This window comes from Gopherus evgoodei, chromosome 13 (genome assembly GCF_007399415.2).
Source record: "Gopherus evgoodei ecotype Sinaloan lineage chromosome 13, rGopEvg1_v1.p, whole genome shotgun sequence".
Classification (NCBI taxonomy): domain Eukaryota; kingdom Metazoa; phylum Chordata; order Testudines; family Testudinidae; genus Gopherus; species Gopherus evgoodei.
This window is the reverse complement of record NC_044334.1, coordinates 20656720-20679101: the sequence shown is the minus strand read 5'-3', so window position 1 is coordinate 20679101 and position 22382 is coordinate 20656720. Positions and strand designations below refer to the sequence as shown.

At 48.7% G+C, this 22382-nt stretch overlaps 1 protein-coding gene across 1 annotated transcript in view; it reads right to left on the bottom strand.

The window, feature by feature from the left end:
• Positions 1-22382, bottom strand: part of LRRC75B (leucine rich repeat containing 75B) — a 34420-nt gene that overhangs the window by 10548 nt on the left and 1490 nt on the right. Inside the window, exons 2-3 of the mRNA XM_030583517.1 lie at positions 16284-16412; positions 8585-8697 (exon numbers count right to left, since the gene is read on the bottom strand). Of these exons, the coding sequence (XP_030439377.1) occupies positions 8585-8697; positions 16284-16412 (242 nt within the window). The remainder of the gene's footprint in view (positions 1-8584; positions 8698-16283; positions 16413-22382) is intronic.

Genomic DNA, 22382 nt, shown 5'->3' with positions numbered 1-22382 from the left:
GAGTGATGCTCTGTGTGCTGACCACTCCCACCGACTCAGCATCAGCTAGTGCATTACGAGCACCGTCTGTTAGCCGACCTCTAGATGACAGAGCATTGTCATTGCGTTTAATTATCTACTTTAGCACCTATGGCTGTGCAGGATTCACAGCAATGCCTTAGAAGAGAAAATTTACCCCACAGAGCAGAGCACTGTGTCCATCCATTGTATGACCCATAGCACGTTGGCTCATGGCTAGGGCCCTGCCAAATTCGCGGTCCATTTTGGTCAATTTCACAGTCAGAGGATTTTTTGAAATTGTAAATTTCATGATCTCAGCTATTTATCTCTGAAATTTCATGGTGCTGTATTTGTAGGGGTGCTGCCCCAAAAGGAGTTGTGGGGGGTCACTAGGTTATTATAGGGCATGGGTTGTGGTACTGCTACCCTTAGTTCTGTGCTGCTGCTGGCGACAGCGCTGCCTTCAGAGCTGGGCAGCTGGAGAGTGGCAGCTGCTTGCCAGGATCCCAGCTCTGAAGGCAGAGCCGCCACCAGCAGCAGCGCAGAAGGAAGGATGGCCTGGGAGGGGATTGCCACCCTTACTTCTGCGCTGCTGCCTGCAGGGCTGGGCCCTGCGGGCAGCAGCCGCCACTCTCCAGCTGCCCAGCTCTGCAGGCAGCAGGGCAGAAACAAGGGCTGCATGGTATGGTATTGCCACCCTTGTGCGCTGCTGCTGGCAGGGTGTTGCCTTCAGAGCTGGGCGCCTGGCCAACAGACACCGCTCTTCAGCCACCTCGACCCCCTTAAAATAACTGTGACACCCCTGCAACTCTATTTTGGGTCAGGACTCCCACTTTGAGAAACACTGGTCTCCCCTATGAAATCTGTGCAGTACAGGGCAAAAGCATACAAAATATCAGATTTCAAGGGGGAGACCAGATTTCACAGTCCATGACATGTTTTTCTTGGCCGTGAATTTGGTGGGACCCTACTCATGGCTATAGCTCATGTTTGACCAGCTGAGTGTGCTTTATGTCACAACATGGGGCTCTACGGGAATCAGTGGGAACTTTGCCTTTGATTTCACTGGGAGCAGAATTTGGTCCTTAAGGAAGATGAAGTCCAGACTGAGAAACTTAAAGCTCCGACACTCCTTGCATGACGGAGGCACTTTACTAACACAGTGTGTTAGCATAAGTACTTCACTGGGTTTTACAACAGCATGCTTGATAGCCTGGGTAACGTCTCACCGTTCCTGCGAGGTCGAAGCCGGATCCATACAAAGGAGGATTCAACAACTCCCAGTCTTGCTGTACTGAAATGTGGCTAAAAAGATACTTCCCCATTTGGATTTCCTGGGTCATTCAGTATGTGATTTACTGAGCATTTTGGAGCTCCACTGATACAGTGTTTGAGGACAGGACTGTACCTGGTTCCATTCTGACCCATTGGTTTTCTCCAGGTGCATGGACCCCCTGGAATGTGGCAACCTCCATTTCATTCCCCCCGCCCCCAAACTATATTTCCATAACAGCCCTGTGAATAATTTGGACAAGTGTATTGTCAATGTTAGGCCTCAAACTTCTGGAAGCTTCACAAAGCTAGCCTTGTAAAATTAGCTTTAAAAAACAAGCTTTGCAAAAGGAAACAGACTTGTGGTCAAAACGCAATGCAACCAGAAAACACAGTATGCTAACTCCTATAAAGTAAGATAAGTTGTACCGCCCAGGCACACTTTGTCTAACCCACATTAACCATATTTAAAACAATTGGCTACAAGGAGATAAGTAAACAGGGTGACCAGACAGCAAGTGAGAAAAATGGCGGGGGGGGAGGGGGGTAGGTAATAGAAGCCTATATAAGAAAAAGACCCAAAAATCAGGACTGTCCCTATACAATTGGGACATCTGGTCACCCTAAATAAACATAAATTATACAGTAAAAGCGACAGCACAAACCACAATGAGAATTTGGCTCACCCTGATTGGTTGGTCTGTTTTGGAACATGGTCAACAGATAAGATAAAAAGAACGAAGGCATGGGACTGTGTGTGTGTTTTGGTCATAAGGGAAACTTGACCCACAGCCCCTGAACTGAAGGGATGTGCACTTCGCGACCGTCTGTATCTAGCCAGTGTGGAAAACGGCCGACTGAAGGGTAACATATTTTTTGGATGAATGCAGGGTAAGCTTACGGAGTAAAGAAGTCTGGGTTGCTCGAGCTGATTTAATTCAAGTTGTGTTGGAACTACAGTATTAAGAATAGCAGTGTTGGGATAATTTGACCTCAGGTTATATCAATGCTGCAGTATTAAAAATAGCAGTAAGTACCTGATGCATAATATTACATGTACTTGTGCTCACCCTCAGTATAATTTGCCATTAATATTAATCCTTATTTAGTGCTGGTCTTAAATTCTGCTTTTCTTATTTTGTCTGTGTTGCCTTTATAGTCGAAAGTCATTAAAAGCCTTTTTTGAGGAATAATCAGTACTTTTAGTTTCTCTTATACGGACACTGCTCAACCTCATTACATCTGTGTTGGGTGGTGGGAAGTAGCGATCACCCAGGGCACCATTGGGGCCCTGATGTGTGTCTCCTTCTTCCTTGGCCTTGCGGAGATAAAACATAATTAATACCTGGCAGATGCTCCCAGTTCTCTCCATGGCAGGGCTTGTTAATTATCTTCCGGGCCCATCTGACTTGCTGCCAGAAAGCGGAAATCGCATTTCAGAAGAGAACAGGAGCGTTCTGCATCTGCTCCATGACAGCCAGCAGCCAAAGAGGGCAGGGGATAGGGAAGGCAAGAGGAGAGCTCATCCCTGAATGTGATTTCCCTGCCCTGATCTTTCCCAGCTGCCCTGGGATCTGCCTTTGAACTTGATATAATAGAAGCTGACACTTCCCCCATTTTGTTCAGTGCAGCCATATGGTAGGAAGGGCCTATGGCACAAGGAATACACTGCAGAGGGGCAGATTCTGCACTGCCTTGCATGCTGGGCAGAGGGGGTGAAAACGCTACCAGCAGCATGACGGAGGGAGTGGAGCATTAGGTAGGGTTTTACATGCACTCTGCACAGCTGGAAATGACCAGGCAGTGGGGAATCAGGCCCAAGGTCTGAAAGGGAAGTGGGTATTTCTAAGGCTCCTGCTCCTGGTAGTATCTGTTTTGCTGCAGTGACCTTGGACCCCAGCTCCAGGGAAGCCAGCTGGCAAGTCTACAAACCAGTTTCTATCCAGCTTCAATGCCAGTTTAAACACCTGAAGTAAAAGATCCCTGTTTGGGAGTCAGTCAGTTATTTCATGCGTCCTGGCTTGGCCCAGAGGCTGAAGAGCCTGGAGCTAAGTCAGCCCTGATTACAGGATGAGCCCCACCAGAGAGGAATCAGGTGAGTGTAGTATGCAAGGAGCAGGAAGTTGCAGCAGAGTCTGTAGGCCATGAGAAAAGTTCTTTAGGTAGGGAGGCCTGTGAGAAGGAAGAAAAAGCTTGGGTAGTGTGGACATGTGAATGGACTTTGGCTTAGGGTTTTATTTTCAGTTTATTTGATATTAATAAGCCTAGTCCCTAAAGAGGGGTCTCTCTTGACCAAGAAAAAGCTGGAAGTTTATTTGGAAAAAAAAACAACAGGTGTTTATTTGAACAGCCCAAGAGGGGAAATTGAGGCAGGCTGCCTCTCATGTGGCCCTAAGCCATGAGGGGATGCTTAAGAGGCAACCAGCCTGGTTAAAACTGGTGTAGCCAGCAGGATCCTCCAGGGCCCCTCCCATTAAGGAGAGAAACTGAATGTGAGGGACAAGTTGAATGGAAGAAGTCATTCGTTGGCAGACCAGCAGCAATGGATGCAGTCAGTTCCTCAGCGGGAGCAGAAGGCACAGTGAGCCATGCAGCAGAAAGTACGGGTGGTGGGGTTTGAGGCCCAGATACCTGGGAGGGCAGGGACCTGGAGTAAGGATCCACCCAAATGTTTTAGAGGTGGAAAGACAGGACACATTAAGAGGCCCTGCCCCTTGAATATTGAGGTCAGTGGGGAGGGAGAAGCCCTGCAAACTGAGGGGGCAAGTCAAAGAGGAACAGTCTGTGTGTTCGCAGAAGTGTGCTGGCCCTGGCTGGTGGAGGTGAGGGAAACAAGTGAGGATTCCAAACAATCCCTGCTGTGACTGAGTGGAGGAAAAAAACAAAGCTCCAGTTGGCTGCTGGGGAAACATGACTCAAATGTGGGGGTGGTCACTGAATGGCAGAGTTGTATTAGTGTTCGGAAGAGGGGAACAACGCTGAGGCTGTAGGGAAAGTGGACACTGCATCCAGGGCTCTTACAATGAAACTGCAGGTCCAATAGCAAGGATTTTTAAGAAGTCTGTAAACTCAGGGGTCATAGCCTGTGGCTGGAGACTTGTACATACAGTGCCTGTATTTAAGAAGGGGGAGAGAGGGAAGTGTTATCACCATTATACAAGGCACTGGTGAGACCTCATCTGGAATACGGTGTGTAATTCTGATCTTCCAGTTTGAATTCATCCTTCTTAGACATGGAACAGGTGCAGAGAAGGGCTACTAGAATGATCAGAGGAATGGAGAACCTACCTTGCTGCGGGGGACTCAAAAGGCTTGGCTTGTTCATCCTAACCAAATGAAGGCTAAGGGGAGATACGATTGCACTCTATAAACACGTCAGAGGGATAAACACCAGGGAGGGAGAGGAGTTATTTAAGTTAAGGGCCAGTGTTGGCACATGAACAAATGGATATAAACTGGCCATCAATATGTTGTTAAGCCTGAAATTAGATGAAGTTTTTTTTAACCATCAGAGGAGTGAAGTTCTGGTACAGCATTCCAAGGGGAGATGTGGGGCCAAAAAAAAGTTAACTTATTTCAAGACTGAGTTTCATAAATTCATGGAGTGGATGGTATGATGAGATTGGCTATAATGGCATATGGCCCATCCACGACTACTATTAGCAAATATCTCCATTGGCTAGGGCTGGCACACTAGATACGGAGGGCTCTGAGTTGCTACAGAGAATTCTTTCCCAGGTGTCTAGCTGGCACGGGTCTCCCACAAGCTCAGGGTCTAATTGATCACCATATATTGGGTCATGAAGGAATTTTCCCCTAGGTCAGAGTGGCAGAGACCTGGGCGGTGGGTGCTGCCCTCCTCTACAGCATGGAGCATGGGTCTCTTGCTGGTGTGAATTGGAATAAATGGTAGATTCTCTGAAACTTGAAGTCTTTTAAATCAAGATATGAGGACTTCAGTAACTCAGCTGGAGATTATGGGTCTATGACAGGAGTGGGTGGGTGAGGTTCCGTGCTGTGCAGGTCGTCAGACTGGATGATTGTGATGGTCCCTTCTGGCCTTAAAGTCTGAGTCTGTGCAATGCAGCGCTGGCAGGAGGGGCTAGAGAAAGTCTTACTCTCTCCGGCAGAGAAGCCAGCAGAAATTGGCTGCATTGGAAGAAGCTAGGGAGCTGGCCCTGAAGGGAAAAGAGCGAACTTGAAGGAGAGCTAGAGGGTTTGCAGATGGAAAACAGTCCGGCAAGCTGCGAAGGTCTCAGGAATTAGGGAAGAAAAGAATAAAAATCCCCTCAAGTAGAAGTTGCCCTGGGGTGGGCAAGGTTTTCAGTGCAGGGTTGGGTATGTAACAGGATGACTTACTCCAGGGCTGGCTTAGCTCCATGCTCTCTAGCTGATGATTACAGGAAGAGCCCCACCTGAGGGGAACTGGATGATTCCAGTATCAAACGAGCAGGAAGTTGTGGGGCAGGGGAACAGGGTTGCACTGAGGCTCAGGAAGCTGTGGCAGAGTCTCCAGGCAGGGTGGTGTGGGAGGATAAAGAGAAATCTTGGGCTGTGTGCATTTCTGAATGGACTTTGTTTTGGGGTCTGGAGTAATTTTCAGTGTATTTTGTATTAATAAGATTGGCAGAGGCCCTGGAGGTTTTTCGCCTTCCTCTGCAGCATGGGGAACAGGTCACTTGCTGGAGGATTCTCTGCAGCTTGAGGTTTTCAAACCACAATTTGAGGATTTCAATAACTCAGACATAGGTTAGGAGTTTGTTATAGAAGTGGATGGATGAGATTGTATGGCCTGCATTGTGCAGGAGGTCAGACTAGACGATCATAATGGTCCCGTCTGACCTTAAAGTCTATGAGTCTCCCAGGAGAGATGTAAAAACCTAAGGGAAAAAAATTGAAGTGAAATGTATCTGAGTAATCTGGAGGGGAAACTGAGGAAAGCTGCCTCTAGTATGACCCTAACACCTCCTAGCTATACCTGATTGCAAGGTAGCGCTGCCCATTTCGGACCTACGTACATTTCCCTCCATCATACACAATCTAGTCTCATTGCTTATTCCTGTGTGCTACTGACCACAGAAGTGCTGCAGCTGGAAATGGAGGCTGTGGAAAACGTCAGGGCCTGCAGCTGTGTTTGGACTTAAATCCTTCAGGGGACCATGCCTCTTGGGAGATTTTAAAGCCCTATTTACAGCTGTTGTTGTTCTGATCTCAAACCAGGGTTGTATGTAACTGCAGACTTGTACATGATTCACTGCCCCTGCTCTGTTCTTCCTGTGCTGTCATGCTGTATCAGATGGGATGGTGCATTTTCCCTGTTATAATCCTTGTAGAATTCCAACAGAGCCGAATCAAGCACTGATGTTGGAGTCTAACATGGAAACAGCTTCATTGTGTCCCGAAACAGGCTCAGGGCAGGTTTCACACTGATACGTAGAACCAGGCCAGACATACCAGGTTTCAGATTCTCTCCAAAATTCTTTTATTGCACTGGAATCAGGACAGTGTGCCCCTCCATAGGCCCCTCCAACTCCACCTGACCCATAACAGCGCCCCTTGGCACCTTCACTGACCTTCGGGGTAATGGCAGTGGCCTGCTACTCAGAAGTGGTTTGGGGAGGCAGCTAGCCTCCTCCCTCCCCCTCTACCTCTTCAGGTGTTCCCCAATTCTAAGACCATGCATATATCTTCTGTGGCCTTTCAGCGTAGACACCCACTACAGCACCACGGGGGGGTTCTTCCATTTGTGTAGGTGATCCACCTCCCCAGGAGGCTGTAGCTAGGCTGACGGAAGAATACTTCCATCAAACCTAGCCCTGTCTACACTGGGGGTTAGGTTGGCAGAGCTACATCTCAGAGGTGTGGATTTTTCATACCCCTGAGAAAGACAGCTATGCTGATCGTAAACTTTCAGTGTATACCAGCCCCGTTTGCTGTGAACTAAATGTTACAATTAGGCTAAAAACCACAACCGGATCAAAAAGTGGAGTTTCCATGGTTAACTCTGGTTCTCCACGTGAAACTATAACAGGTAACTGAAAGCTGCCATTTAATGCTCCGTGGTGGGATATATTTTTAATTCACCATTATTTGTGTCAACGTTTCTGAGTTTGGACAATCAAACATCTTTCCTAAATTGAAATCAACTTAGCCCTGTCTTTTGACTAATGCTGAGGTCACTTCCTGCCATGTAAATGTGGCTGAGGCCAGTCCAGTCTCCTTTTATTTATTTCTGTCTTTTCCTCAGCATCCCGAATGATTGATGTCAGGGCATCAGGCACGGCTCTGGCAATAGGGTGAGCAATGAAGTGGGGGGTTCTCTTAACGTCTGGAGACAAACCTTATTGGGTTAGGAAAGCTCCCAGGAGCCTCGAGATGTGTTAGTAGGATAGGAAGCCTTTTACTGTGAAGCTCTTGTTTTAAATCCTGCCTGGGACAGCTGTAGCTAGAAGTTATTGCTGTCTGATGGCTTTTTGGTGGCCCATGTGAAATGAGTTTGGTGGTATTAGTCCCCTTCCCCAAGTGTAAGTGTCCGCAGCGTGTCTCAGACACCTATTCCCTGGCATCAGTGCTTAGATACCAATGGGAGCAGACACCTTTAGAAATAGTGAGAGAGATCACAGAAGTCCACTATCAAAAATGGCATTACCTGGCTACCCTGTCTCAGCAGAGCACTAGAAGATGGTCTTGGAAGATCATGTGCCCTCCCTCCCTTGAGGCAGTCCCGACAGGGTGCCATGGTTACTCCGTGGCAGACTGTGTAAATTGGGAGTAACTTCACTGAAATGGATGGAGTTGCAGAGGGGTAAAGATGCTGTAACCAAGATCAGAATCACATGTAGCAGGTGGAAGCTTGCGGCCAGCTATTCCTGAGCTGCAGGGCAGCGGAGGATGTCAGTCCCTAGGGCTCCCCATCTCGCACCTTCCACCACCACCGAATTCATGCAAAGTTACAGTCCTGGAACTTTCACATCCCCCCGTTCCCCAGGAAGCATTGTCTGTATTGCAGCAACTCAAGAATTATTGGATGGAATTACTTTAAGGCCTAGGGAGCCGTAAAGAAATAACAACAAATGAAGCCTGCGAGGTCATCATAAATTGGCCATGAACAATTTGGCTGAGGTACCTTTAAGATATCAAAATCAAATAAAGCATTCAGTTGCCACCCAAGTGTTTTCAATGTGGTTTTTCTCTTGGCTCCTGAGGGTGCAGACAGGGCTGGGCTAGCACACACCATGGCAGTGAACAGCTGGCTGTGACCGAGCAGATCCCCTCCTAACCTCCCCTTCCCTTTCCCAGCTGAGTTGCTCACCATGCTTGGGACTTCCTGCGGGGCATGCCGTGCCTATGCCACGTGGAGTGAGGGCTCAAGTGGTAAATCAGCTGCCTGCAGATCCTGTCTGCGGACTTCCATGGGTCATATTCCTGGAAAGAAAGGGACAGCTCAGCCTCCTGCTCCACGACTCTGGCGCATCCTGGAAACACTCCTGGACCACCAGGAGAACGTGGAATGTCTAGAGAGCCTCAGAGAGGACAGATGGGATGGGGAGGGGAATGAGACACACAGGGAGGTGAGACAGAGACAGAAACAAGAGAGAGGGCTAAAAGCAAAGATGGGGCAGTGGACTGGGCAATAGGAGGTGAGGTAACAAGCAGGGGAAAGGGAGTGGGAAACAGAAGAGTGAAAGGAGGAATGTAAAAGAGGGAAGCAAAGGGAAGGGGAAAGAGCACTAGGGACAGGAACTCCAAGGCTGGGATTCGGGCTTAGGAATGGGAACGCCCCCGCCCCACCCTCAAATCTGGAGGGAAGGCTTGTGGCTCCTTCCCTCAGGTCAGGCTTGAGACCACTGGGGGAAAAAGAAACTGTGTAAACTCTCTCTGCAGTGCCTTAGGGGTGCCTATGGTTCTCTGCAGCACGTGGCTCGGGGGAGCAGGGCTGGGAGTCGCCCTCTTGTCAAGAGGCTTCCTGCCCAGAAGGGATGATCTGTTGTTAATGCTCTGATAGTTCCTGCTCTGACTGTGGAGTGGGGGTGAGTATTTATATTTTAGCCCCTGGGCCTGCTCTGGGATGGAGGGAATGTTGGATTTTGCCCTCTTCAGACTGGGAGGGAAACGTAGCAACTTAACTACAGCTCTGTACATGAAGCCTTCTTGTCCCTTGGCATCCATGGAAAATATCTGCGCCTTCAAACACTGCACAGGATAGAAGATCTGGAACTGAATAGCTTTGGAATCCAGCCAGTTCCCTGCTCCCAGGTCATCCTGCATCACTGGCTTGTCCCACCCCCACTTTACCATTGCACCTGAAAACGTGCAAAAACATACACAAAGTTCAGGCTAAAGACTTACTAGGAGATGATAAAATCCCATTCCCCAGTCACATAGTTCACTGTAGCCCTCCAAGGGTCTCCATCTCGAACATGCCACAGCATATGACATTACTCACATCAGAAAAACAGCATATGCTACTGGCTACACAATATAGTTAAAACTATAAATGGGGGAGCTCAGTCTCCATTTACAGAACCTCGTAACAGCTTATGATCAACATGTTTCAAGGCAACAAACAGAACTCTCTATATAAACATATTCTTCCACTCCACCACCCGCTGAGAAAGCATACAGAGCTGCGACGTCACGAAATGGGCCGTGGGAATGGAACTCTTTACAATCAGCATAATACATCCAACTGCACGTTTCCATGGTGGAGCAGAGCAATGGGGAGATGGTCAGGCTGGAGGGATGGAAAATGGTTTTTCAACTAAGTGGAAACTTTCACCAGAGAGATTCCCTTTACATTGAAAACTTGGAGGCTTTATAGAAGAGCAAAATTTCCATTTTTGACAACCAAAAAATGAAAAACGTTGGTTTTCCTGTTGCCGAAATTGGGAAAACTTTTTTCAGCTTTTGGTTGCCCAAAAACCCACACTTCTGGTGTTTTGGATTTTCTGTGGAAACATGAAAAATTTCAAAGAAAACTGTTTTCCTGACCTGTTCCATGGAGTATAACTTGTGGCCGGGCCGGGGTGGGGAAAGGTATTAGCCAAGTTCCCCTGTGAACACACTTTCAAAATGTAACTCTTTTTGAATGTGTTTTATTCTTTCTTTTTGTATAAGAAGCCATCCTAGAGCACAGAGTCTCACACTAAACCCTTTGTGATGGGATGAACCATTCTGAGTCTTGAGCAGTGTGTGAAGAGGGATTCTTAGCAAGGGCTTTTCAGAATGAAATCTGTGAAGAACTCCTGCCCAAGCCAGTCCATCCCAACAGGCTGAGTGCTCCAGGGGAAGGGATTGCTTAGGACCTCTGTGAGTGCTGGATACCCATGGTGGAACACCATAGTGATTAGATTGTAAGGTCCAAATTTGTAAAGGCATGTCGATGTTTCTCTGCTCAGTGTCTGCATGGCCCAAATGACGCAGATGGCGAACTCCCCTTTTGAGAAGTGATTCAGGGGCTTGAAAGTCAATGGGACTTAGGCTTCTCTGAGACTGAGGCTTGGTCTACACTATCAGCTCATGGTGAGATAACTGTGTTCCTCAGGGGTGTGGATCAAGGATCATGCCTGATTTTCCTGTCTCTAGATCAGTGCTTCCCAAACTTGTTCAGCCGCTTGTGCAGGGTAAGCACCCTGGCGAGCCGGGCCGGTTTGTTTACCTACCATGTCCGCAGGTTTGGCCAATCGCGGCTCTCACTGGCCGCGGTTCGCTGCTCAGGCCAATGGGAGCTGCTGGAAGTGGCGTGGGCCGAGGGACATACCGGCCGTCGCTTCCAGCAGCTCCCATTGGCCTGGAGCAGTGAACTGCAGCCGCTGGGAGCCGCGATTGGCCGCACCTGCAGACGCGGCAGATAAACAAACCGCTGCAGCCCGCCAGGGGGCTTTCCCTGCACAAGCAGCGGAACAAATTTGGGAACCACTGATCTAGAGAATCAGGCACATCTTGTAGTAACTAAATAATAAATGTCACCCATCAGGCTGGCTGTGCTAGGAGTGACTCAGAACAAGGAGGCTGTTTGCAAAGCACCAGGGTATGAAGACCGTAAAGAATTAAACTGGGCCCTGCCCGTGGAAGCTGGAGACAGACTCTGTGGGCCTGATTCTCCATTGCCGGGTAGGTGGTGGAGTCACTGACATCAGGGCAAAGTGGTTGTAAGATGCTCCCACTGATTAAATAGTGTGTTATCCCCCACTTTGTACAGGTGTGAATGGTGACCAAGGTGCACAGCAGTAGAGAATCGATTCTTGTGAGTGTTCGGAGCACACTGGGACTGCGCCATATCCCTGTCCTTGCACAGCCACTCTAGCCCTGTCAAACTCCACCCTCCCAGCTGCGCTCGGCAGGTTTTATGTTTGTTTTAAACGGGAGGATCACAGAGCTTCAGTTTCAGCAGCATCACTGAGGACCAGATTCTGCCCAGCTCTGGGGCAAGGAGCTACCGCCATCCCTGAACACCTGTGCAGAGGCTGGCCAGCATCTCACCTAGTGCCCATGTCAAGCAGTAGCTATTTGAAAAGAGCTATGGGGATGGAGGGGTGCATGGCCCTGTTTCTCTCCCCACCCTCTACTTTGGCATTGGCTTGTAGAAGTGGTGTGGTGTGGAAAGCACACTGCACCCCTCTCCAAAGGAAGCAGGGCTACTGCCCTGGTCTATGAACCGTGGGAACCTCCAGGAGGAATTCTGGGTCCAGCAATGCAACCCCTTTGCAGCCCCCTCTAGTGCCCTGAGTGTGACTGTCTGCATGGGGAATGCAAGGCAGAGGTTTGCAGGATATTTGCAGTAGCTGCTCACACCAGAGCTGGGTGAGAGAGAAAAGGGGAAAAGTGGTAGAAGATTTCCACCTCTGCCCACCTGTCTGTCTCTGCACAGCGGCTTCTATCTGACAGGGAAATTTCCTGCAATATCTTAGGAAGACCTTACTGTATTACATACAATCCCGACCCACAATGATACATAAACGTAACCTCTGCGGGGGGGCAGATGTGACGAATGAGAGATGTGGAAATTCAAAAGAACGTACTACAAATGTGGCAGACAAATCTGGACTTTTTGGACAATTAGTGGAAAGAGGATTTCCTGGGGAATTCCTAGGCTGAGGTGAATGCAACTTTCCCATTCCAATTATGTAAAAACTCAGCCTTCCAAAGCTGTGCCCTGAGGAGAGAGTCCCTGTCTGATGATTACCTGTTACACAAGGCCAAGATCAGCTCGGGCCTTTGTATAAAGAAATGGCTGATCTGTGCAGTGTCTGGTCTGGTGCTGGATGTAGGACAGATGAACTTGTAACCAGTCTTGGGGTCTGAAGGACTAAATCCTACCAGAGCCACAGGTTGCTTTGAAGTGGTTTCTGCTAAGCTTTCTAGCATGCGTGTATGTTTTTATTGTTGCAGTGCTTTCACCGTAAGAATGAAGGTGCTGTATGGTAACTTATAACCGTGGGCAATACAGGGGTCATAGCCCTCTGAGAAAAGCAAAGTGCAGGCACTGGCCTATTTGGACAGTCTGGCTTACTGGGGATACTGCAGTGTAATCCACGGCGCTCTACAGCCTTAAAACCCTGACAGGGATGGAGTGAGACGTGGCTCTTCACCGCAGATAGCTGACAGCTATGAGCTGGAAGTCCAAAGCGCATACCCTGGAAGGACCACAGAGGGGGAATATAGGTGAATTCGCCCTGAACTGTGACAGTGTCATGGGAACGTTATGGGATTATCAGGGCCCAGTGCTCAGCTGCAGGTATGGCGGGGAAGAACGTGAACTACTGGCTGGTGGAGGCTGCACATGGCATAACAAATGGAATTGATTAAATTAATTGATTTTTACCCAGGGAACGGCAGGGGAGTGTGTGTGTACATGCGGCGTTCGGAGCTGCCGCCTTCGCTTTTCTACCCTCTTCATTAATAATCATTGTAACGATCTAGGTTCAGGCCAATGTAGGACATTCCACTTGAGTATGGACAGGGAAATTCCAGGATGACTCCCATAGTTTTACGCAGCCAGGCTAAAATTACCTGGATAGAATATTTCCCAATCCCTAAATCAGATTATTATTGTGATTTATCTTCGGTCCTTCAAGTACTGCACGCTCAACAGCCAGTACTCCTGTCCCGTTCCCTCCCGTGCCTCCTGCTGGGAGAGGCTGGAACTGGAGTATCTATGAGCGCCCCACATTTATGCAGTGACTTCTGCTCTGGGCCACTGGAAAGCGTCAGGGTGAGTTCCCCACGGTCAGTGGTCTGATGTCATTCCCTATAGTGATTCCCGTTGATACAAGATGGCACCAAAATAACTGAATTTGCTTGCTCGAGTTCTTCTTTGCACGTGCTGCAGGATGAATGCTGACAGGCAGAGCTGAAAGCGATGTGAGTCCTTAGAGAGGGCCAAGCTGAGACAGTGTCATCAGGTGAGGATTCCCAAATGTCTCTATCTTGTTTGAAAAACCTTCATGGTTGCCTGGCTTCCCAACCCTTAGCTGTGTGACTGCAACACACCATCTATAATTCGGAACTGTATGGGTAAAGCTGTCAATAATTATGCTAATTTCATGCTTTATTGCAAGTGCCTGGAGCACCACGCTTCTGGGCACCATAACTTTGCTAGGAAGCAGCTGAAACATCCCAGCTCCTCGGGACATGGGGCGCGTGTAATGCCAGCATGTGGCTTTACAGCAAACAGCTGGTAGGGATGCACTGTGCACACCTGCTCTGCTGCAGCCCTCCCCATAGAATCCCACTCTGACTGGCAGGAGCCTTGTGGTTTAGGATGCACCTGCTTGCGTCTCTGCAACCTTGCTGCGCTGGCTGGGATTAGGACCTCTGCCGTCACATAGCACGTTACATGTTTTCCAAGTTCCTTAGGCCTTTGTGTTTGCCTGCTTCATTCTGTAGCCTAGCGCAGTCTGCTGCAGCCATTCCTACAGCTTAGACCCTGCGTCCTGATCCTTAGGTGTCCTTGTAACTAGACACCTGATCTGAATTTAATTGAGATTGGAAATTGTGTGAAGCCTTCCTATTACTTGCTTAACATCTATAATCCAGAGTTTTGTGCTGCCGGGTACCCAGATGGGAATCAGAAAGAAACAACGCGGGTGGCTGAGCTCTTCTTTTTATCCCTTTATGTGCCTAGGGGTCTGATCCTGTGGGACGGTGCTGAGTCCCATCTACTCCTCAACTTAGCTCCCATTGACTTCAAGGGCAACTGAGGTGCTCAGCATCTTCAGGGTGTGTATGAGAGTGGAGGGATATAGATTGCACTCTGTGTATATATCTGCTAAGCAACAGGTCAGCAGAAGAAGGTAGCACCATCTATCCCCACCTCCTCTGGAAGGCACTGTGCTTTGAGAGGTTGCAGAGGCAGTCAGAGGGAAGTAATTTAGAACTATAAACCCAGAGGTCATTGGAATTATGGTTGTGAAGCACTTTCATTGCAAACCCCCATTTTTAGATGCTCATAACCTTTTGGAAAGAAATTACTCCCTGGGTGTACATTTTTCATGCTGCTTCTCAGCCCGTGGGGGGTGTTGACAGTTTTCCCAACTGTCATTTGGCTGCTAGTGAGCTGGCTGATTGGACGGTTAGGATGGGAGTGGAAGGTTGTTTCTGTGAGCTAATGGCCTACCACAGCTAACCCTTCCTGACCTGAGGAGCCCTCCGTGTCACAGTGACACCATGGGACATCTAGCGAGGGAGGATTTGCAGGGTCAGGCATTCAGGAAATGATGCAGGCACCTTTTGGGGCTTGGATAACTGAACTGTCCCATGTGGGCTGGTAGGAAGAACACTGCCTTTGCCCATCCTGCATGCAGCAGGGTCTGAGAAACAGCACCAATCCCTGAGCTGAAGCAGCACCTTGCACGCACGCTGGACGGGGTTTCCATTAACAATGTAAGGCCCAACCTTGGGAAGTGCTGCCTGCCCTCCACTCCCACTCAGGTCACTGGGGCAGCTTGGTGCACTGCAGGAACAGGCCCTACTGGCCAGATTTTCAAAGGAGCTCAGCCCCCTTACTTGGGGACAGATTTTCAAAAGAGCTTTAAATGGCAGGCACTGGGCTCTTCTGAAGATCTGTCTCCAAGGGTCCTAATGGGAGATGCCGGGGGCGAAGCACTCCTTGAAAAATCTGGCTCTTTTCAAATGAGGTTAGCTCCCATTTAAACATCTAGTCCAATATGTGGGTGCTGAGCCCTTGGAAATCTGGCTCTGAGCTCTTTCAATAACCTGGGGTCCCAAGAGCCCACTCCTGTAAAGGAAAGCTGGCTGACTTAAACGGAAGTCGTGCACACAGAGGGCTCGCAGGATATCTATCTAGAGGTACCTACGTTTATCTGAACGTCTGACTGATTGCATGTACCCACAGGAACACTGAATCTTCAGAGCCCCAGAGATATTTGGGAGATTGCGGGACTATAGCTGGAGCCCCACACATCTGCCTCTCACCACCCCACAATACATTGTTCAGTCTGATGTGCAGTCATTTGATTTTTCCTCTCCCTTAAATAAGGAACTCTAGAGTATCCTGCTGGCACTAATGCAGTGGTAGGATAGGCGCACAAATCAAGAGGCTTGATCCTCCACTCCATGATACCAGTTTTATATTGGTGTAGCTTATTTGTGTGGCCAGACCATGTTAGTGAATGCATGCCAAGGGCCTGCATGATGAAGATTGGCTTGTAATCATGGGTGGATTTCCTAGATGCACTTGCATTTTTCCACCCATTTGTATACAAACATCCACGCACATTGGGGTTGAGTTTACTGCTGTGGGAGGGAATTTCCTGAATTCTCTGCACTTAACACACACACTCTAATGATGCTTTTTTCTTTTTATGGCTTCTATATAAATCTATGGGATTATTTATATGTCACTCCAACGGAGTAGGTTAGCTGGTTCTAGAGCACTACAGATCCTAAGCCGAACCCAGCGGAGATTGGAGTGGCATTGGTCAGTTCAATAAGCTCATTCCTGGGTTAACTTTTTCTCCCAAAGGGATCGTTGTATTAGCGGGCTTCACCTTTTTGGGGCACTGCAGATCTCTAGCGAGGTTCATCAGCAGGTCGTGGGAAATGGGGTCCACCAAGTTGAGGAAAGTAGCATTCTTGTAGAGTACTTCACTGAGGCACGTACCTTCCAATCCCAGGTCCTAGGAGAGAACATGAGCAGTTAGACTCCATTCTTCAGGGCCCCCTTACAGTTGCTATATTTAAAAAAAAACATAGCATGAAAGCCATAACACAGCCATGCTAGGGCCCAAGAAAAACAGATCAAGTAACAGAGGAGGCTGCCTAACAATAGTGGAGCAGAAATATATGGATACAGGAACTATGGAATGGGGGCCCTTTAAGTATCTGGATGAATGGCTGGATAAAACAGATTGAGTGGACACAGCTGGGTTGGTCTAGATCAGGGGTTCTCAGACGGGGGGTTGGGACCCCTCAGGGGTCGTGAGGTTATTCCAGGGGGGATTGCGAGCTGTCAGCCTCCACCTGAAACCCTGCTTTGCCTTCAGCATTTATAATGGTGTTTGACCCCCCTTATAAATTAAAAACAAACTCAGAGGCTTGCTGTGTGAAAGAGGTCACCACGATAAAGGTTTGAGAGCCACTGGTCTAGATTGGAGATTGTCTGTCTACCGTATGAGGGGTAGAAAAGGTTTCACTGTATTAGCCAAGGAAAGGTGAGTCACTCCATTTCCTGCGGGAGCCCACAGGAGAGGCTATAGGCAAGCTCCCAGCTACTCCAGCTCTGCCCTGTCCCAGCAAGGGTCCCGTAGGAATGGTGCAGGAGCACCAGCACTGCGAGAGCTGACAGCTAGTTCAGCCGCAGCCTTTTCTGGGGGAGTGAGTGCCTATGAGTCAGAGGCTGGACAGGGCTACCTAACCAGCAGCAGTGAGATCCTTAAAACTGTAGTGCTGAATCTATTTGTGGTTTGTCCCCTAGAGCTCTCGCAGTATCAATGGGGAAGCAGCAGCCTGCTTCTCTCACCTCAGCATCCCTGGCACAAGCTCTGGTTGGGACGATGGTCTCGACGCTCACCTGCGGGCTCAGCATATCCTGTGACTTACCCTAACCGGGAACCTCAGGAGAGCCTGGAAGACTGTTTGGGTGGTGGTGGGGTGATAGGATGAATCATGTGACAATCCACAAGACCAAGTTTTGGGAGGCTTTTCTGTGCTACGAGGGAAGGCGGAAGTCCCCATGGGAACCAAGGGAAACTTGGGTATGGCAAAGATAAATAGAGATGCCATGAGGCACCGGGAAGGATGAGAACATGAGGAGAAGAGAGGAAACCTGGCCAGGAGACAGAGGCACTCAGCAAAACATGCTCTGAGGAGGATAACGGCAGGAATGGCAGGGAGCTGACAGGGAAGGGGGAGGAATGAGAGCAGTCCCATGGGGGAGGGATGATGCTGGGGCTTGGTTCAGTCGACATGGAGGATTCAGATGAGGGAATAAACAAGACATCTGCTCAATCTGTGCATTGCTGCCAGGAGACATGAGCAAGCAAATGGGTGTCCCATGTGCTCTCGTTACTCTGCTGAGTCTGTGCTTAATACAGCGCAGGGTGAAATCAGCAGCCCTGAAGGAAGGAGCTGTGTGCGTGCACATCCCCAGGGAGACAAAACCATGGGAGAACTGGTGTATCTTGACCCTAGACAGCAGCAAGAGAAAAAGCAACACCCCTCCCCCACCCTCCTCTCACCAAGCAGAGAGCAGGATACAGAAGAGTCACTGTCTCCAAATCCAATGAGAGAGGAAGATGAGATCACATGCACTAGAGACGCAGTTGAGTGCACCGTAGCTCATCTTCTGTGCATCAGTGATTCATACAGGAGTAGGATATCCCCAGGCAAACTGAGCAACATAATTTATGGGTCAACAACATAAGAATAAGCTGCCACAGAGGGCTATTGATATGGACACCTACGCATGGGCTAGGAACGCATCACAGCATCATGCCAGCACCTCGCTTGACCAAAACACTTAGGGCAAGTTGGCACAGGCTCTGTAGTCCTTTTCTCATCCTCCTAAACACAGCGCGAAGTACGAAGATGAAGAAAGCTGTGGGAAGGGGGGAATGGCTGGAAACTCTGCAGCCATAATTAAACACTCTGGTTCAGCAGCACCCTTTGGAGCTGTCCAGTTAAAGAGGAATCTGCATTCCTTTTATATGTCCCTTAGGTGAGAGGCTTGTAAATAACGTAGCTGTAAAAAGTACCTTCAGATTGAGAACCGCTGGTATAGACTATCAAACTGCAAGTTGGGACCCCAAAGTGGGTCATGACCCCATCTTAATGGGATCACCAGGGCTGGCTTAGACCTGCTGGGGCTTGGGGTTCAGGTTACAGGCCCTCTGGCTGGGGCTGAAGCCTGTGGGCTTCGGCTTTGATCCATAGCCCGCGCAGGAAGTGAGGCTCGGGCTTTGGCTCCCCCACCCGGGGCAGTGGAAATCAGGCAGACTCGGGCTTCCCCCTCCCCCCCACCCCTCCTGGGGTCGTGTAGTAATGTTTGTTGTCAGAAGGGGGTCGTAGTGCAATGAAGTTTGAGAACCTCTGGTCTATATGTTTTCAGCCCAGAAGCACTTGTTAGTCGATCCTCACCCCTTGCCCCCCGAGTATATTGTTTTAAAGAGTTTGGTTTGTGACTAAGAGACAGCACAGACCTATGGTTTTGACCTATTTACATTTTTGTGTTCTATTAACTTAATTATAGTGGGCCTGATCCTTGACTGGTGTCAATCCGTGTAGCTCAGCTGGGCCCTCTCCTCTGCCAGTGTAGACTGGTGCAGCTCCCCGACGTCAATGGAGCCATGCACATTGACACCCGCACAGGATCTGGCTCCTGGTTTTTAAAATGGCAGCTTGCAGTGGCTAATGGAGCTTTCCCAGTGCTGACACCCAAAGCCCTGCTTGGCCTATGTCTTGGTAATGGAATAGAGCCAGTCAAAGCACTGCCCACCCCCCCTTTGTATATACTGCAAAATTGCTGGGTAAACATCCAGGGCTAGAGCATGGCTGTCAGAAGCCTGCACTGGAGGTAGGAAGGGGTGGGCACACTGCAGCAGCAGGAGGAGAAATAATTGCCCATGAGGCTCTGGGGCGGGGAAAGCATCTGCTCCCTCTGTCCTGGCTCATCTCTGCTGCTCAGTGCCCATGAGGGGGCAGTCACAGCCACCCTCTTCCTCTGTCCCCCTTGAGCTGGCCAGCTTCAGCACCCCTGCAAGGCTCCTGCAGCCTCCTCATCTCCTTGCAGCCCAGCACAGGGACAGTTTTTGTAGCTCCAATGTAGGGTCTGAAATGAAGTTGAACCCCTTAACAGCAGACAAGTGAATCTCACTCCCTCCAAGCAGCTGCCAGACCCGCACCTGTGTCCATTGCTCTGTGGCTCTTGCGTGCCTGCTATTGTTAATGTAAGCCCATCCGTATAATGTGGGACGTCCCGTGACAGACTGGAGCTGAGGGTTGTAATATACCAGGTAAGGAGGGTGGAAGCTGAAGCTTCCATGTTCCACACCCATTCAGGGCAGAAAGAGAGGAACGGCTGGAAGGGCAAAGCACAAGCTAAACGGCTAACAGGCTCATGAGACTCTCTTCAGTTTATTGCTGGCCAGGCAATTGTTTTGCCACCAATGCTATTGACCAAGCTAGGACAGCATTAATGCTATTTCTGTCCCATGGCCCTGTTGACGGTTAGCCACAGAACAACACAATAACCATTATACGAAATGAACTTACAAAGCACACCGGGCAGCAGGTAGTTGTTGGTATAAGCGTTGGCTGGATTCTCTCCACCTGACTCAGCCATGATAATTACTATGTCCAATTTCTGAGTGTCCACACAGCCTGGGTGTGTGAGAATGAACCTATATCCTTTACAGTAGCTTATTGCCCTAACACACAAACAACTGGCAATCCTGAGACAGGGACTAGGGGGAAAAGTGAGTTAAAGGGAAATGTTTGTTAGTAACCGGCTCTTCTCAGATGAATTGCAGAAGTGGGAAGGATGGGGGGCACATGGCTTAGCACAGGGTCACCAACACTGTATTTCAAAAATAAGGGCCTGTTTTCTTAGCACCCCTGCCCTACCCCTCCTCCCAATATTATTATGTATTTATTAACACTAAGCAGTGCTCACCTACGTTTGCTGGGGGATTTCTTGCTGCTGCTTGCAGCATTCGGCAACACTTGATCTTCTTGTACAGAGATGAAGAAAAAAGTTGCTTCTAATAAGGGACTGTTGCCAGCCCTATAGCTGGACCCAAAAGGAATTGTCAGGCCATGTGCAAAGGAAGGTTTCAAAATGACCTTCCACTCCAGATGGCCCGATGACTCAACGTGAAAATCCCAGCTGTCATTTAATGACCCTTCTGGAGACTTCAAGATCTGAGAGGCGTTTAAATGTTTGTTTGGGTAAAAGATTCTGAGCACCATAGGAAGTGACACTCTGTAATTCCAGCCTCTGGCAAAGCCTACAAAAGTCCCTTCTTGTCACATCACTGCACTTCAGAAGCAAGTTGCAGCCTATTTCTGCCGCACCCCCCACCCTCCCGCAAGCTTCTTGAAATAATGTCTCTCATGTCCTCTTAGACCTCTGTTTGCATGAACTACTCCTTCCCCACACCCCACAGGATTTCAGTAGAACATGTCCTCAAAATGATTCCAAGTAAAAGAACAGAAATATTGAATTTATGCCAACACAAAGATGAATGGGTGGAGCCTGTATGTTAAGGGGGCAGGAGGTAGTGTAAATTCTACTTCAAGGGGACACACTGAAATTAAGAAGCTACAATGTTAAGTCCCAATTCTGCAAATTCTTGCTCAAGAAAGCGCTATTTTCTCATGTGAGTAATCCCTCGAGTAAGGTTACTCATGTGAGCAAATGTTGTAGAATCAGGACCTTACACTAATAAAAAGAAATATTCTTTACACAACGAATCTACGGAACTCACTGCTACAGGATAATTATTGTTATATTGTACTGCATAGAGGCCCTAGTCTAGGCGCTGCACAAATATGACAGCTGGCCCTCCGCCCTAAGAGTTTACACTTTAAGTAAGTTTACTAATCAGTCTTACGTTTCAAATGAGGATTAGACCATTATCTGAACAAGGATGACACCTACTAAGATAAGAAATTGTAGGGGCTTTCAGTCCTCAGAAGCTGCCCACCCACTGGGGTCAGGGAGAAGTGTCCCTCTATGGTACAGAATACAAACTTAAGTACGGGGGGCGGCCCTTGTGGCTGCGTTGATTCTGTCTGTGACAGGACACAAGAGTGGATGGACCTGTTCCAGTACAGTAATAGTTGTGTCCTTTATGATCAGTTTGGCACAGCATTGTCTGTATATTCCCTTTTATTTCTTAAATGGAGACAGACAAGAACAAATTTGCCTGTGATCCACTGACCCGCTTACCTCTCCTTCCCTGACTAGGTTATCCTCAAAGAGACATTCAGTATCCAGGGCAGGGGCAGTCAATAGGCAGACCGTGGGCCAAATCCGGACCACCAGATGTTTTTGTATGGACCCTGAAAGCTTTACTTACTTACTATTATCGTTATTTTTGGTTTTGTATTTTCTCTGGAGTCTGGACCTTGACTTTACCTTGATCATTTGGACCTTGATCAAAAAAAAAAATAGACTACCCTGATCCAGGGCCCAGTCTCCTCAGTAGCCCATTTTGATAGAATCAACAGGCAGGATTAATTTATGGAAGGGGGCCATCTCGTTAGTCTCTGGCATAAAATGGCCTTGATTAGAAGGTAGCTTTCCAAAGTCCTTGCCTGAAGGAGTTTGGGTCATGGGTTTTTGGCTCTAAAATCCTTAACTGCACAGGTTCAGTTGTGTCTCCAGTGGTTACGATCAGATAACTCCCACTCACCCCCTCTTTCGAAAGGATTTGGTTAAACTCGCCTCCTTCCCCACAAGGAGACTCAGCAAGATGCTGGTGACAAAGATGCATGTCTCGATGTCTAGCTTTCAGTGCTCCCGTGCCTCTAGCGACGCGTCCCTCGTGCCACTGGTGATGTATGGAACAAAGAGGCTGCCTCCCTCTCTCCATGTCCACACCCAAGGTGGGATTGCTGACCCAGCATCTGCATGCCCTGGTAAAGCA